Raw genomic sequence first — 15392 nt, 5'->3', positions numbered from 1 at the left:
ATAAAAAACATTCCTGAAGGCTGGAATAATGCAGCGTTTCAACCTCAAATGAACTCAATAAAACAAACAGGCATAAATTTAAAGTGTAGGCATCGTTTTCCCTCCATTTCTCCATCCTGCCTTTGGTATCAGGCACCTGGTCAAGACTTTGGATGTGTATAAAGTACCTGCTCTTAGAGCAGACGCTGTCCTGATGGTTTCACTCATGAACTGCAGGGTTTTACTCAGCTAGCAGGGCGGCCAGCAGCGCAGGGTAGTTTGGCGTCCCCCAGCCTGTAACAGGGTCCCACGATGGTGCAGCACAGAAACCTTTACCCTGAACCTGTTCGTCCAGACAGCTCAGGTGACAGCCTTCAGTTACCTGGAGCCAAGGAAGCATAGCACGTGGGAACCAGACCATGATTACAAAATGTGTGGCGAAAGGGTGTCGTCCTACTGTCTTTTCACATAATGCCTTACTGAATGTACTAATATTAATGAAAGTTCTACAATTTGAGTCATTGGGTTTATGTTGTTGAATGTTATTTTCACCTGTACATCAACTTTGAAAACATAGGTGAAAATGTCAGTTAGTGGCCACTATTAGATACACCAGTACAATCTAATGCAATCCAATACAACTGTTCTGCCATAAAGCCTACTTTTATGAAGACTACAATGTTCAGTTTTTTTGACACTGTCAGAGATGTTAATTCAATATAGTTTTGAGGTCATAGTTAGTGATGTGTGTAGTGAAGTGTATATTCTGCCTCCCTCGTGTGTACAAGTAGGGAGTTCAAAACATCTCTTATTATAACGTAGTCCAGTACAACAGCTTCTTTAATTTTGACCTCAATAATAAACATAACTGAATTTACACATTTCCGACAATGTCACCAAAAAATGAACTATACATTTGGTAAAAGTGGATTTTGTGGCAGAGCTGTTGTATTGAATTGCAATAGGTGTACCAAATAAAGTGGTAGTAAATATCTACACAAATCAAGTCCAAAAACAAGCATTAAGGGGTAACTGTAAAAAGATTGACTTTACCACAGTACTAACTTGACTTACATCAAACAGGGCCTGTCCTTTGAGCTTGTAGAGGCGAGGATTGAGGAAGCCCAGGGCAGGCAGGCACTTTAGCAGCCGCTGGTCATTGATGAGCGACAGCATGCCCCCAACCACAGGGGTCGACGCCTGGAAGGGAGATCGATTGATGAGAGATGCGATGAATAAGTGGCAGTATATATCTGTTCTGTCACACTGTTAATTCTCTATTCACCACAAAGCAAAGTCAAGTTTGATGTAGTTTACCGAGGTCCCAGAAACCCAGGGGACGGGTACTCTGTTGATGACCACCCAGTAATTATCCGACAGGGCAGCCATGTCTGGATAGGCCCTGCCGCTGGTATTGAAATACGACCGAGGAGGGAGGGCTGCTGCTACAGTCTTCAGATACGCATCCACAGCTTTGGCCTTCAGGAACACAAATACACCGCATCAATGACACTGCAATAATGGAGCATTAACAGAGCTGATGACCAGATATTATTATTACCTGGTAGTCAGGCATCTTGAAGACGTTGCTGAAGCCCCCTCCACTGATGTAATCTGTAACTTCATAAGTGAGCTTAAATGGGTTCTTGAACGAGGTTCCTCCGACTGTAGTCACATATGGGCTGGGAACAAGAAGCAGGGCGTGGAGTGTTAGACATTTAGTGCTTTTCCTAAACCTTTTAAGACTAGGAAATGTTTGTTTTTGGATTCATTTTAAGAATAGACTCGCCTTGCACTGGAATGCTAAAGTACATACAAGAGGAGGGTTGGCTGGACTGATAAATGTTTGTCTGTGTTAAACAACCTTTTGCAAAACACACTGCAGGCTAAATTCTCTCTCACTTTCAGAAATGTAGAAATGTTTTACCTTGAGGCAGGAAAACTTGGCCTGAAGGAGTTTTGTTCTTTACCCAAATGTCTGCAGCCTGCACCACTGTCACCTGAACAATCAAATATAAAGAATGATGCAACAGATAATCATGCAGCACATCCGAACAACTGGCAGCCTTTCCAGGATTGTCATAAGTGGTGGGAAAAAAAGGTGGTAAGGTGTAAACACGTTTTTCCAGATCACGGGTGTCTATTTAAAACAATAGTGGTGTATTCATGTTTCAAGTGAGATAATGCTGTACGAGAGGAGCAAAGCCGCAGTACGTTGACACGTTGCCAAAGAGACAGAGTCTCATTTTTGTTACATCATCAGCTCTCTACAAAAGGTTACAGCTTACAGTTCCCCATTTGTCTAAGTATCGTCTTTTGTGTCCAATACCACTGAAAACAGGAATTTGTTCTTTACTGGCCAGAGTAGGAAGATAACAGGCTGAAACTGTCCTGTAGACAGATGAAGGCTTTGTTAGCTCATTGACAGTTTGCTAACTTGGTATAGATTAGGTGTTTGTGGATGCTCTTGAATGTCTCTGTGTGCTACAAGTACATGTGGATGGGTTCTGCATATTTCCTCCTTACTGACCAGAAGCAAAGAGCAGAGAGATTCCTCTGACGCCCGCCTTCATAAACTCTGTGTTGATGCGCATCATGTATGCAGCAGACAGGCTGTCTTCATCGTCTCCGTAGCTGATGGTGTGAACCCAGGGCAGGTCAGACATGTTGCTGAGCAAAACCATCCACTGGAGGAAAGGCTCCTGGGTCTCATGGCGACCTGAAGGACAATGAGGAAATGTGAGTTTTGATGTTAAAACGTGGGTAGCTTGTTGTTAAAGTCTACCAGCCAAAAATTATTTATTTTACTTGGCCTGAATATGATTATGGTTAGTGTCTCCAAATGTACCATCGCCATTATTTTAATGAAGACGAAAGTCAGAAGGCCTTTTTCATTTCTCAATTTTAAGTTCTCCTTTCAGTTCTTCACTCTCTCATACAGACCTGGATTGGTGAAGACCCATGTGGAGATGTTTGCCCCTGTGCTCATGATGTACTCTACATCCAGACTGGCCTCCAGACCAGCCTTCCCTCCTCCCTGAGTGCCGACAACCCGGTCCACATGAGAGAGATGCTGGAAGCTCCTTCCATACATGCTCATGAACTCAGCCAGGTCTGCAGGGCTATAGTACTGCTCCAGGAACTAAAAGAGTGGAAAGGTACACCAAGTTATGGAGGGATTACAGTGTTAATGTCTAACAGCAACACAAAGTGTTTTATTATGAGCTTATTCTGAGACGGTCTCACCTGAGCTACAGCCTGGCTGTTGTTCTGAGCTGTTCCCACATCAGTTGCTGTGAGGTTATAGCGAGCCCTCAGGATGGCGGGAGTCACTCCCAGGTGTACCCCTGCCTTAAACTGCTTATGCTTCCTGTTAGAAGAGGCTTTGCTGAGGTCCTGCTCTTTGGGAGGGAGGCGGTGAAGTCCTCCAACTGTGGAAGCACACAAAAAAAAATGTTTCACACATGACAAGAACCACAGATGACAGCTGAACATTTTACAGCTATAGAAACAGCTCTCACCAAAGTCCAGGTGCTGGTGAACATCGTCATGAACAGAGTACGGAGCTGAAGACCTCACCAGAGAATGGCCGGCTCTCTCGTAACGGTGGAACTTGCTACCTGGAAGCAGCGTCTCTGCAACCCTTAATACACAAAACACGCACACATACACATGTAAACACAGCCTAAACGTATGCAATTCCAGGGGAAAGTATTTAAGAAACTCATTGGCTAATCTTGGCCTGGATTTCTGAATTTCAAAAGCCTGCGGCTCAAAGTTAGTTTGATTTTAACCAATCACCACAGAAAGAGGAACTATCTCACAAGATAAGAGCATGGCCTTTGCATGGTTTACTCACAGAGGGGAAAAAAGTGCCTTTCTGTGTCAAGAGCCAGAAAAAATGACTTGAGTAAGCAGAACAATGTTGCTGAAAAAGATATGCTTACTCTGCAGTCACAGTACACTGTAAAAAGTCCCGAGTGCGAACCGTCAGGCAGTTTGTTATCCCATGACTCTGCAGCCAGTGACGCACCACCTTCTGGGTCAGTTCAGACGGATGTACGAGGGACGACACCTCCTCCAGCGTGAGGTGTTTACCTGTGGAGGACAAAACAGGCGTCCGTCACTCTGTGTGTCGTGTAGAAAGAGGTCAACGTTGAGAAGAGGCTTTTGTCTCATCAATTCAGGCTGTTTTTAAACTGTCAGGTCAGAGCAGTTACCTTCGTACCCCTGTTATATGCTGCATATTATGAAGTACAGAATTAGAAGTGGACACACAAACCCCACTGGGCATCTTATCTCAACATGTGTATGCACATATTTTAGATCTGCAATTATCAGACAGAGTCCTACCATACTGTGCTGAGTCAGGGTCCGACACCAGTCTGAGCGTTTCTTCCAGCAGGTCAACGTTTTGCTGCTTCAGGGCAAAGGTCAGCTCCAGCTCCTCTGTGGGGTCGACCCGACCCACATGAGTCCAGTCCTCTGGTATCCTGAGGAAAAACATTTCATGATCTTCTACTAAAAGAGGCTTCACTTTACATTCAACACTGCGAAACCAAATATATATACAGCTACCGACCGACCTGTTGGATTACAAGTGTATTGATTACTTTGTTGTGATTCTACAGTTAACTGAAACTTTATGCAAACCCTTGTATAATGTGACCAGTTTTGACCTACCCCTAGTTGATTAACTTGTCAAAATTAAGTTCTTGAGATCTTTTCAAGGTTTTCAAAAACTCAACAGCCACAAAATAATGGCAGACATCACAGGTCCAAAAGACCAAAACCGTCACCAAAGTATTAGTTCCTTCAAAACAGTGAGAATAGTTGACAGTAATCACTGGACAGTTTTCCAGACTCATTACACACACTCTTTACCCAAGAATATTTATATATTACACTTTTATAGGTCTTCACTGCACATGTGGGCTGTCTACTCGACTGTATCTATGAAACAAAGTCATTAAGGCTTGACTTTCAAAAGGTATAAAAGGGGGTTTCAACAGGGAGGCACACAAACATGATTTCGTAAATGACTCAGAGGTAAACGAAATGGAAAGTGGATTTGCTCACAAGACATCTTGGTCATATTCCAGATATCCACTCCAGACCAACGAGCTGAAGAACAAGGGGGCGGAGAAGGTCAGACTGGAGGAATAAGAAACAAAATATTATAGAAAGAAATGTACACAAGCGAGCAGAGGTTCATACACACACGAATGTAGCCGGGAAATATTGAAAACACGTCCTCACTTCAGCGAGTTATCTCGGGGTTACAACAAAACAAAGTCTCAATGTGACTTAGCTCAGTAGGTCAACACGCAGATACACACATATAAAGCAGCTCGCTAACTCTACATTTATAACATAAAGACACGTTGTTATTTACAGCAGCCTTGACGTGATGAGAACATGTAAACCTGCTTTGTTAGCTGGCGGCGATCTAGGTCAACACAAACGGTAAAAACTGCACATATACAAGGTGCGCCACGTTACAAGTCACGTTAAAACGAGTGGCTCGTTTCTTTCCAGTCACCTTCACAAAAAAATATACTATGAACTTATTCAAAGCACTCACAATGTGTTCATCGTGTCCTCGGCTGGTCCAGTTGTCTCAGCTCAGCTGTTGTGTCTGCGAGACAGGCTGTTATAGACGCAGCGGTCACGTGACACAGTTTCACGTGATTGTGTTATTCAGTTTTTTTTTAAATGCTGGTGCAGTAATTTCATTTAACTCCGGACACGTTTCATATTTATATGTAACGTAACGTCAGTAGCAGCCGTCCCCTCTCTGTCCTCTTTGGATCTATGGGAAAGATGATCCGTGCCTCGTGCTGTATGTCAAATCCAGGACATGATACTTTAAGGCAGCGGATCCCAACCTTTTTAGCTCGTGACCCCTTAAAACGATGCGATGTCTGTTTGAGACCCTTCCTCACAGGTGGCATTTGTGCACTGGTTGACACAAGTTGAACCAAAGAGTGACTTTTTTCCCCCTTTGTTTTACTGAATAATTATTTAAAGTAAAACTAGTAATTCAAAAAGCAATTTACAGGAAAGTAAAAAAATTAAATATGATTTGGTGTAGCAGATATATCTTCTTAATCATCTAGTGACCTCTGAGCGACCCTTTGTGGGGGTGCTGATACACAAGGACTGAAAAAAGACAGAAAAAGAATCTTTTCCAAATCAGGGGAGAACTAACTCTAGTCTACCTGAGGTCACACACCCCAACAGTGAGAGAGAATATGGGGAAACTGCTTATATACAACCATAAAACTTTAAGGTTAAGAAGGTCGAGGCAAATTAAATCCTGGGTCTCCAATATCGTTAGAGTCTGATCTGTGGTTCCCAACCTGGGAGTCAGGTCCCCAAAGATAAATCTGTCTCAACGTGATTAAAGGGGTGGGAAAAGAAAACAAATATTTGTTACACAAACTTGTATTTTCCTTGCTTCTCTAATTTTTACTGAAAACTTTAAGCTCTTCAGGACTCTAAAAATCCTTCAAAAGAAAAAATCCCTCTTTGGTTGAGTTTCTCACAACATGTCTGCAGTACCGTAACCTGTGATTAGGTCATATGTAGATATTATTTTGAGGGGTTTGGGAACCACTTCCATAGATAACTGTTCTCTCTAAATATATAATATACACAAATAAACCATAACTAAGAATTAAAGAATGTTTATTAAAAGGATAATTACAACCGACTCTTGGCACTAGGACTTTAAACAAAAACTATATTTACAGGGACATAGTGGAAGACAGCAGCACAAGTCTGTTTTTGACAGAATGTCGCATATTAAAATTGTAAAACAATCTCCAACCATTAAACTTAACTTTACAACAGGCCACATGGCCTCAAAACCAAAATGTGTTCGTACAGTCCATTGTAGGTTATGTCTCAATCAATTACAATTACACCGTGTTTGTTTCACACTGATGAGAGTTCACAGATTTAAAAAACATCTCTCTTACATGTGAAAGACATGGGAGCAAAACTGCAACTGTTTTATTGTTAAACAAGGAAAAAGTCACATCCCTCCACATTGATTTTAATTCATGTGAATCATTTGATTTTAAAATTTTTTTGATACATACAACTGCCTACAAACGATACAACGTTTCAGCTTCAATCAGTCAGTGTCCGAGAAGTAAAAATCCTTTTCCTCCTCTCTGCTGTCAGACAGCGCTCCATCGTGTCCTGGGAACATCTCCCAAACAACGAACGTATCATTTTCTAGAGGAAAAGGAAAGAAATGGATTGTGTTAAGTAACAAGACGACTACAAAAGAAATGTCGCAACAACTGCTTTCAATTTCAGCTTTTGAAGTGTGAAAATCTACTACAGCCATAATAATGAACATCAAGTTAAATTGTTTTACAACGGTCAATAAAATACAAACATTAAACTTATTGTAAAGTGTTTCTGTTATTTTGTCCCTCCCCTCTACTACACAACACAACCTACCTGTGTTAGCACATCTTCTCATTGTTCGTTTAACTGATGGCGTGGGTGTGTAACTCTGAAAGAAACAAAGCAGGAAATTGTTCTTTTCCAAAATCAAAAAAGAATCCATGTGCTTCAAGATAACAAGAGAGACAGACTATCTCATTTGAATGATTACCTTTGAAGGAGAAGCCTGTTTGCAGACATTAAACTGACTTTTTTTCATCCTCTTCTGAAGCTGATAGACGTACTTGTCACCGTTGTTCCTTTGAAATGAAGAAAGAGTTAAATTAAGTTATTGTACTGTTGGGTCTCCGTAATGATATTATGAAGAGTACAGTCTAGACCTGCTCTATATGTAAAGGCTTTTGTTTTGATTTGGTGGTATATAAATAAAACTGAACTGAAAATTGAATTGAATCACTCACCTGTTTGGGGAGCCCATCATGCCAGGAGTGATATGCAGACACTGAGGGGTCTTAACTTCGGGGAAACCTGTCGACATGGGGGTCAGGGGCTCCTGGTCCGACAATGTGAAGTCATGGTCATCACTTGGACACATGGAGGGGATCTATCCATCAAGATAGACACAAGGGGAACAGTTATCACTCACCTTGAATAGATCACTTGACAGAGACTCATAAAACCTCTTAATTTAACAGGAAGAAACAAACCTCAAAGCGTTTATTCTGCATGTACGCAGAGCTGAAAACGTCCTCCACATCTTCTCTGGGCATGGCCTCTAGGAACTGACGCACCTGCTGCTTTCTCTTTAAGGTTCCCAGTCGGGCAGAAATCACAGGATGATCTGAAACTAGTCAGATTATAGCTCATCAAACCTCTGCAGTTAACCTCTCTTATGCAAAAATGTTTTGATCATTTCAGATTAGATTACTCAGACAATTTCACACCTTCTCTCTATATACAATTATTTATCATCAGTAAATCGTTAGTTAATCATAAGTATAAATGGTTCCAACTTAAAAAGTGTCTTTCTTTCTTTAGTTCTTATGTGATAGTAAACTGAATATATTTGGTTTTTAGACTTTGTGGGACAAAACAAGACATTTGAGGACATCACCTTTAGGCTTTTGTAAATGGTGATCGGGGAAAAAAAAGGTGAATTTTGTTTACTGACAATTCATAGACCAAACAATTAATCAATTAAATCGGGCAAATAACAAAATAATTGTTGGTTGCAGCCCTGAAGTATGTAATAACCAGTCAATAGGAGGCAAATGCATTACAGCAAAACATGTTCAATATAATGCAATGCAATACAATACATTAGCACCACAGTAATAATACCAGAAAAACAATAATTTCACTCTAAAGTGCGTCTTCAGACTGACTTATATTGAATAGCACTAAATTGTAAGGTGTTCCTGCTATTTCGTCCACCCCGCTGATATATTTATTAATTAATCTGAGTTTCTTCTCAATATCACATGTATGGACCAAAACCTTTCATTAATATGAACTCCACCAATTGTACCCATCACAGTCTGTTTACAGGTCTTGGGGCGTACGACTGCACATGCAATAAAAGTTACATAAAGCCTTCTGTGGCTAAAGAGACAGCTGATCAACTGCCTTAAGTGATGTCACCTGAGTCAAATCTGTGGGTGTGGAGTTGAAGTGATCTTACCAGCCCTCTGTAGCCTGCTCCTCATTTCTGCCTGAGGCTACATTAGCCGCTGCTAGCATAATACACCTGGATCTCCGACTGAACTGTCGGTGGCCAAGTTGCATTGTGGGTAATGTAGGCGCCAGGATTTGACAAGGAAGAAGAATGCGCGAAATAAAGAAGACAATGTCCGCAATGCTAAATTGGTGGAGTTCTCTTTACCGAATTTGCTTATACGGCGGCACAATCTACATCCCAAACTAAGGCCTCTCTCTACCTGGGTTTTTTGGTGCTTCCACCTTTTCCTTTCTGGGTTTCTTGGCTGTCTTGGCGGGAGTCTGGGAGTTTCCCTGGGATGAGTCCTGGTTGTGGCACTCTTCTGCAGAGCGTGTTCCAACCATCCTCGCCACCTTTGTCCAATAACCTGCCATGTGCTTAGGATAGTAGGACATAGCCCTGGAAAACACAAAAACACACACACACACACACACACACACACACACACACACACACAGATGATACAGACGTATGTTACTGGATTCTGCAAAATGCATCTCTCTCATTCTGTCTATATACAAAACTTACTCTTGTAGCTTCATAAGCTCTGCCTCGGACCACTCGTCTTCATCTTGCTCTTGTGTGTTGACTTTGTGTGCCTTGTGTCTCTTGCTGGAGTGTGTCGATTTAGGCAAAGGCTTTGTGGGTGGTGATGGCTTGGTGCATTTGCTTGGTTTATGTTTTATTTGTGTTTGTGCAGCATCACTGTTTTTCGTCCCTCTGGTTCTCTTCCTCAGTTCTGGCCCGCTCTCCTCAGGGGACTCTGGAAACACATGGCTCGCCCGCAACTTGTTAAGAACCTTCCCGCCTCTCTTCCTGTGCCCTTCTTTCCCCCGCTTCTTTCTCCTTATGCATAACTCATCCTCTGATGACTGATGCTGTGACGTGTTATCATTGACAGTGGGAGAGTCTGGGGATGCTGGGACAGCCCGTCTGCTCCCCGAGGCTCCCACTGAAGGCCTTGTGGTGTCATGTGTCTGTCTTTTTGACCTCCGTATTGAAGACTTTTCAGGGTCACTTTGCTTTTGAGGGAGAGCGTCCACATTCAACGTCCTCTCTGTAGCTGAACACCTTTGGTGGGTCCTTCTCGTTCTGCCAGACCACACTTCAGGGCTGCTAAGTGTCTCCACAGGAGGTTTGGATGAATAAGAGGTCTTCTCTTCTGGGTTACTCTTGGCTCTGTTGCGTGTGCGGAGTGGAGCCTTGACCCTCCTCAGTGGTACTGATGCCTCTTCGTCACTGGCCGATTCACACTGCTTACGGCCTGGAAACACAGAGGACAGTTTGTCTCCATGCAACTCATAACTCATCTCACAACACTACAGCTCCTCAGTTCTCTTTACCTTCACTGCAGGGCAGGAACACAAGGGCAGGTTTCTGTGACGACCTGGCAGACACTGTTGTAGTGACCTCCTGTGACATATAGAGTTTAAATATCATCACGTTGATCTGAAATATCAGTTGTTTCCACACAGTCAAAACAACTGGCCCTCACGGAAAAAAGAAAAAGGATTATTATGTAACTCATCTGAGCTCAACTTCAGGTGCTTACCGGCTGGCAGATGGACGTATCATAACATTCATGGATGGTAACGTTCATGTGTGCATCCAGAATGACTCTCCCTCCTTTCCAGTACTCCAGAGGAGGCTTGATCACGCGACCACTTCGAGACACTTTTGTAGAAGACGAGGAGGCAGGAGGACAGGTATCAGCTGGAGAAGAGTAGAGGATGAAATGTACGTGATAACAGCTGCCATGGATCCGAATACATGAGTGAATCAATGCACTATAACAGATTAAAAATGTCAATGTAATGATGAAAATCCTGATCTGAAACACATTACTGAGGTTAAATTTGTAGCCGTGCTAGCGGCTCTCAGGATGGATGGCAATGTTGATCTGTCCTAATAACTTTGCTGATCCCCTGACTTTATATATAGTGCCATCATCAGCTCCGGCTTGTTAGCAGTGTCAGTATGAGCTGTGTTAGCATACTGGCATTAGCATTTAACTCAAAGCACCACTGTGCCTATGTATAGCCTTGCAGAGCCACTAGCATAGGGTGAGGCTCTGCGTGATACATGCGTAAATATAAATATTCTATCTGCTGCTGTAGTCCATTTCAAATTGATATACCGAACAGAACACACAAAATAACAAGAACTGGGAGAAAAGTAGTGGTTTCTACAGATCTCTGATGGAGGAAGGAAGCCACAAGCATATTTAGTCTGTTATTTAATAGATCTTGTGGGTATGAGGTCCTGTTTACCTTAAATGTATAAAAGCATTTATTTGCTAGGCTGTTAGTTTAAGTGTTTCTCTTGTACTTACATGTCTTCAAAGGCTTTTGCCTGTGCCGCTTCACAGACACGTTGATGGAAGATGCCTCAGATTTTGTCTTTGCTATGACACCTCTCCTCTCACTGTTCCTCTCTGTTTCTCTGCTGCAAAACAAAATTAAAAACTGAATTTGTGAATATGGTTTTCAACCTCTCGATTCTCTAATTTCATACTTAAATTATTCAACATCCCCAGAAAAAAACAAAACAATCTTTCATCTCTAAGAGCATGCAGGTCACCTAGGAGTGAAATAAATATTCTTACTCTCTTGACTCTGACAGGAACTTCTCATAAAGCGCCTTCCAGTTTGGAGGAAAGCCGTTAACAAACTTCTTCAAAAGCCACTTGGGAAACACTGCAGGCAAAAAGTGAGAGATAAAAGAAGAGGCATATTAATCCATGCAATATTTAAATTTGCAGAAGTCTTTATGCAAGTTTACAACTTGTGCTTTTAATTTCTTTCTGCATAAGTGAAACATTTTCTCAGTGGAAAATATCTACCCATCCAGAATCTGGCTTACCGGAGTCAACATCAAAGTTCATCTTGCCAACCAAAATGTAAACCCTGCCGGAGACAGTCTTCACTGCAGAGGTAGAAACCCTGTCCACGATGATGTTACTGTTCCATGGTATGTTGTCCTCCCTGGGTGGAAATGAGTAAAACAAATCCCAGTGTTCCTATTAGACCACACGGATATCTGGAATCCAAAGCAGGAACATGTCCGTCTCATTGGACAGTAACTGAGTGAACAATCTGAAAATCACTTACAATAAGCTTTGATTACATTGAATCAGTGTTCTTCTTCATGTTCACATTTTCATAGATCATGATGTCTCAAGAAACACTTACCTGTGAATCCCATCAACAAACAGGCCGTCATGATTCTTCCTCAGGAACCACTTTTTGAGATAAATCACACTATCCTGCCAAAGAGGAAAACAAACAACAGACAAAACTGTCACAGAAAAGACAAACTATAGCTAACAAGTGCCTGCTCAGTCAACATAAGTCTTTTATTTACCTAACTGTTAATATCGCCACTTTTATCAAAGACTATTAAGATTCCACTCACAATTGGGAATTTTGCACGCTGGGGCCATTTGTTGCGCTTGAACACACCCTCGTGTTTCTTCGGTATGGAGATCCGTGGCGTATTGAGTACAAGTGGGTCTTCAAGCAGAACAGGTTGTGGCGACACACCAGGGATCAGGACATCCTCAGAGGGATCCGTGTCTGATTGGCTGTCAGCTGACTGCACTCTGGACCCGTTGACAGGAACCACACTTTCTGGAGCACTTGTAAAGGCAACATCTTCCATCTCACCCCTATGGTGAACTGTGGAGGGAGTCATGTCTCCGGACTGATGGAAATGACCTGTGGAGAAGAAGTGCTAACATGAACCAAACTAAGTTGTGCAGCATGCAAACGTGACAGTAAGTGTAAGTGTGCCTAAATACACTCACAGCTTAAACTAAATGTCTTGCTTTTGCTGGATTCAAGTCTTTCCACTTCCTAACACACTCACCCCTATCAAAGAGATCCCTTGTGCTGCTGCTGACTTTATGAACTTCCTGCTGCTCCGTTTTACTTTCCCTCTCCTTCATGTAAGCAAACATCTTGGCTGGAGACATCAGAGGATTTCTTTCCACATTAACATAGCAACCTGTTGCAAAACAGCAAAGAGACATCAGTCAATTTCTTCCCCTAAAAGAGTTTCACTTAGAACAAAGCAGCAATAATATCTCACGTTTTGTTAAGGTGGATCTCGATGGTGGGAACGTGGGTTCATGAGTGAACTGGTTCATCTCTGATCGGTCAGCAGGGAATCCTCTAAGACCCCCCACATCCTCCATGCGAGTGTTGTTGTGGGTGTCATCCTCACTGAAAGCACTGGAGGTTTTCCTCACTTCATTGCTGACCTCCTTTGTACTGCTGCTGACTTTGTTCTCATGCAGCTCCCATTTTCTCTTCCTCAACCTCTTCTTCATGGGGGAAAACACATAGGCTGGAGACATCAGTTTGTTGAGAGGAGCACATTCCTCCTCAAACACACCCCTTAAACAGTCCTCTTCTACCGGCTGGATCTTTACTGGAGTCCTGCTGGTCACCTTGAAACCATCCAAGTCCCCGATCCGAGGTGGTTCTGTGAGGATCTGCGTTCTGTTGACCAGAGAGAAGGGACGAGACACGGCTGTGGACTCCAGGAAGGCTCTCTTTCTCGGCGAGCATCCACGTCCTGTGTCAGTCAGAGGAGGCATTTCCTCCACAAACCTGCTGCTAATGTCTGAATACGAGTACCCGAAGGTTTTCTGAGGACTCGATATGGGCGAGAGGGTCAACGCCTGCGCTTCATTGCGATAAGAACCGACCCTCTGATTCTCCTTAACCTCATCGGTCATCCAGGTGCTCTCTGCTCTCTTTCTGGGCGACTTAAAACCCGATCCATGTTTGTCTCTAACGCTGCACAGCGGACCATTGACTGTAAAAGTCCCCTCCTGTGCGCACATCTCTTCTCTCTGCACTTTGGATTTTAGCTTGGCAAACACCTTGGCAGGAGATTCAAACCGCGGCTTCGTGTGTTGTAAAAAATGATGAAACGACGCCATGGTTTTAGGGGAAAGAGGCGTATGCTAGCAGCTAGCAGCTAGCTCGCTTGCCGTGGATGTTTCGCTAGCCCGCAAATTTTAAATTTCTCATCACTGCCGCCTTTGGCCAGAAACCTGTGACGTACATTTCAAAACAAATCCATCACTTCCGCGTATCCGTTTGACTTTCTATTTAGCTTTAAGCGAAATGTCTCTGTTTCAATACGTCGAGACATTTGGTAAACAAACTTTATTGGAAAGAGCTTATCTCATAAATACCCGTTAGCTGAAGTTATACCTTTTACCCCACTAACCTTTATGTAAAGAGGTTTAAACGTTGTAGCGACTTTCAACAAAACTAAACCTAAAAACTACATTATGGCTCCAACAAACGTGATATTGATGATAATTCCACATTTTGTATTTTCAGTGCTGCAAGTGATTTTCACTTTATTTTGAAGCTTATTTTGGTCTGATTAGTGCTTTTATTATTGATCATATCCTGAATCGAAAAAGTGGCAAAGCAGAATTTGGGGTGTATGAGATCAGCGTGTCACTGATGGTGTTTTTACAGCTGAATTATTAGCAATTATTTGAACATTGTGGTGGATAGAGAATGTAAGACCAGGGAAGGATCTCATTTGCTCCCTAACGGACTTGTGAGATTATGATCTATTCCTAGATCCTCCCTGCCTGTTAAATGCTCACGTCTGTCAAACGCCGTGCCCTCAGTATGCTTTTTTTTCAGACTTTAATGGAGAAATAGATGTTATAGTACCTCTTGGGATAGTCGAATTTAGAAGCGACCAACTACAAATACTAAAATGCTTCTTCCACATTAATGCATCAATAATAAGTGAATCCATTAATAATAAAGTATCGTCAATAAACTAAAACTCACACTGGCCATTTTCCAGCAACAGTTAAAGTTGGCTACATTCTGCTGATAATTTTTCAATTCTTACGATATTGATATAAGATATCAAATTGAGAAAAGGTATATTTATGTAGTTATATATCAGATATTCAGTTCTTGAAAACAGGTCTATGTTTGAGAGTATTAACTGTGATATTAGTAGGTCATCATTTTATCCTGTGGAGGGCAGTAATACATCAAGTAGCGTCTAAATAGCTAAAAACTTAGACGAAGAAGAAGAAGAAGAAGAAGAAGAAGAAGAAGAAGAAGAAGAAGAAGAAGAAGAAGAAGAAGAAGAAGAAACTCACATAGGTAGCTATTGCGCATGCTCGCATCAAAGTCACTTCCGGTGTAAGGCTCGCTTGACTGTCACTTGCTGTCTTTCTGTCTGGTTTAGATAATAGTAAAATTCAAAGGAGGTATTTGTTCTG

General features: G+C 42.2%; 2 protein-coding genes across 2 annotated transcripts; both read right to left on the bottom strand.

Annotated features, from left to right (window-relative positions):
- Positions 1 to 5618, bottom strand: tpp1 (tripeptidyl peptidase I). The gene is made up of 13 exons (XM_070920785.1): positions 5564 to 5618; positions 5059 to 5133; positions 4333 to 4472; positions 3927 to 4077; positions 3501 to 3622; positions 3226 to 3410; positions 2923 to 3121; positions 2510 to 2698; positions 1907 to 1979; positions 1541 to 1661; positions 1297 to 1458; positions 1054 to 1179; positions 1 to 361 (listed from the first exon to the last, which is right to left on the bottom strand). The coding sequence occupies exons 1-13, from the start codon at positions 5572 to 5574 to the stop codon at positions 221 to 223; spliced, it is 1695 nt and encodes a 564-aa protein (XP_070776886.1). The 5' UTR covers positions 5575 to 5618; the 3' UTR covers positions 1 to 220.
- Positions 5619 to 7043: 1425 nt separating this feature from the next.
- mis18bp1 (MIS18 binding protein 1) lies at positions 7044 to 14066 on the bottom strand. The gene is made up of 16 exons (XM_070920981.1): positions 13208 to 14066; positions 12986 to 13123; positions 12533 to 12834; positions 12310 to 12383; positions 11981 to 12102; positions 11724 to 11814; positions 11451 to 11563; positions 10671 to 10831; positions 10462 to 10531; positions 9647 to 10382; positions 9339 to 9517; positions 8109 to 8248; positions 7863 to 8005; positions 7613 to 7700; positions 7456 to 7510; positions 7044 to 7224 (listed from the first exon to the last, which is right to left on the bottom strand). The coding sequence occupies exons 1-16, from the start codon at positions 14064 to 14066 to the stop codon at positions 7121 to 7123; spliced, it is 3375 nt and encodes a 1124-aa protein (XP_070777082.1). The 3' UTR covers positions 7044 to 7120.
- Between the last annotated feature and the right edge of the window lie 1326 nt (positions 14067 to 15392).

This window comes from Enoplosus armatus, chromosome 15 (genome assembly GCF_043641665.1).
Source record: "Enoplosus armatus isolate fEnoArm2 chromosome 15, fEnoArm2.hap1, whole genome shotgun sequence".
In the NCBI taxonomy this organism is placed as follows: domain Eukaryota; kingdom Metazoa; phylum Chordata; class Actinopteri; order Centrarchiformes; family Enoplosidae; genus Enoplosus; species Enoplosus armatus.
Note: the sequence above shows the minus strand (reverse complement) of the source record. Positions and strands in the feature narration are given on the sequence as shown.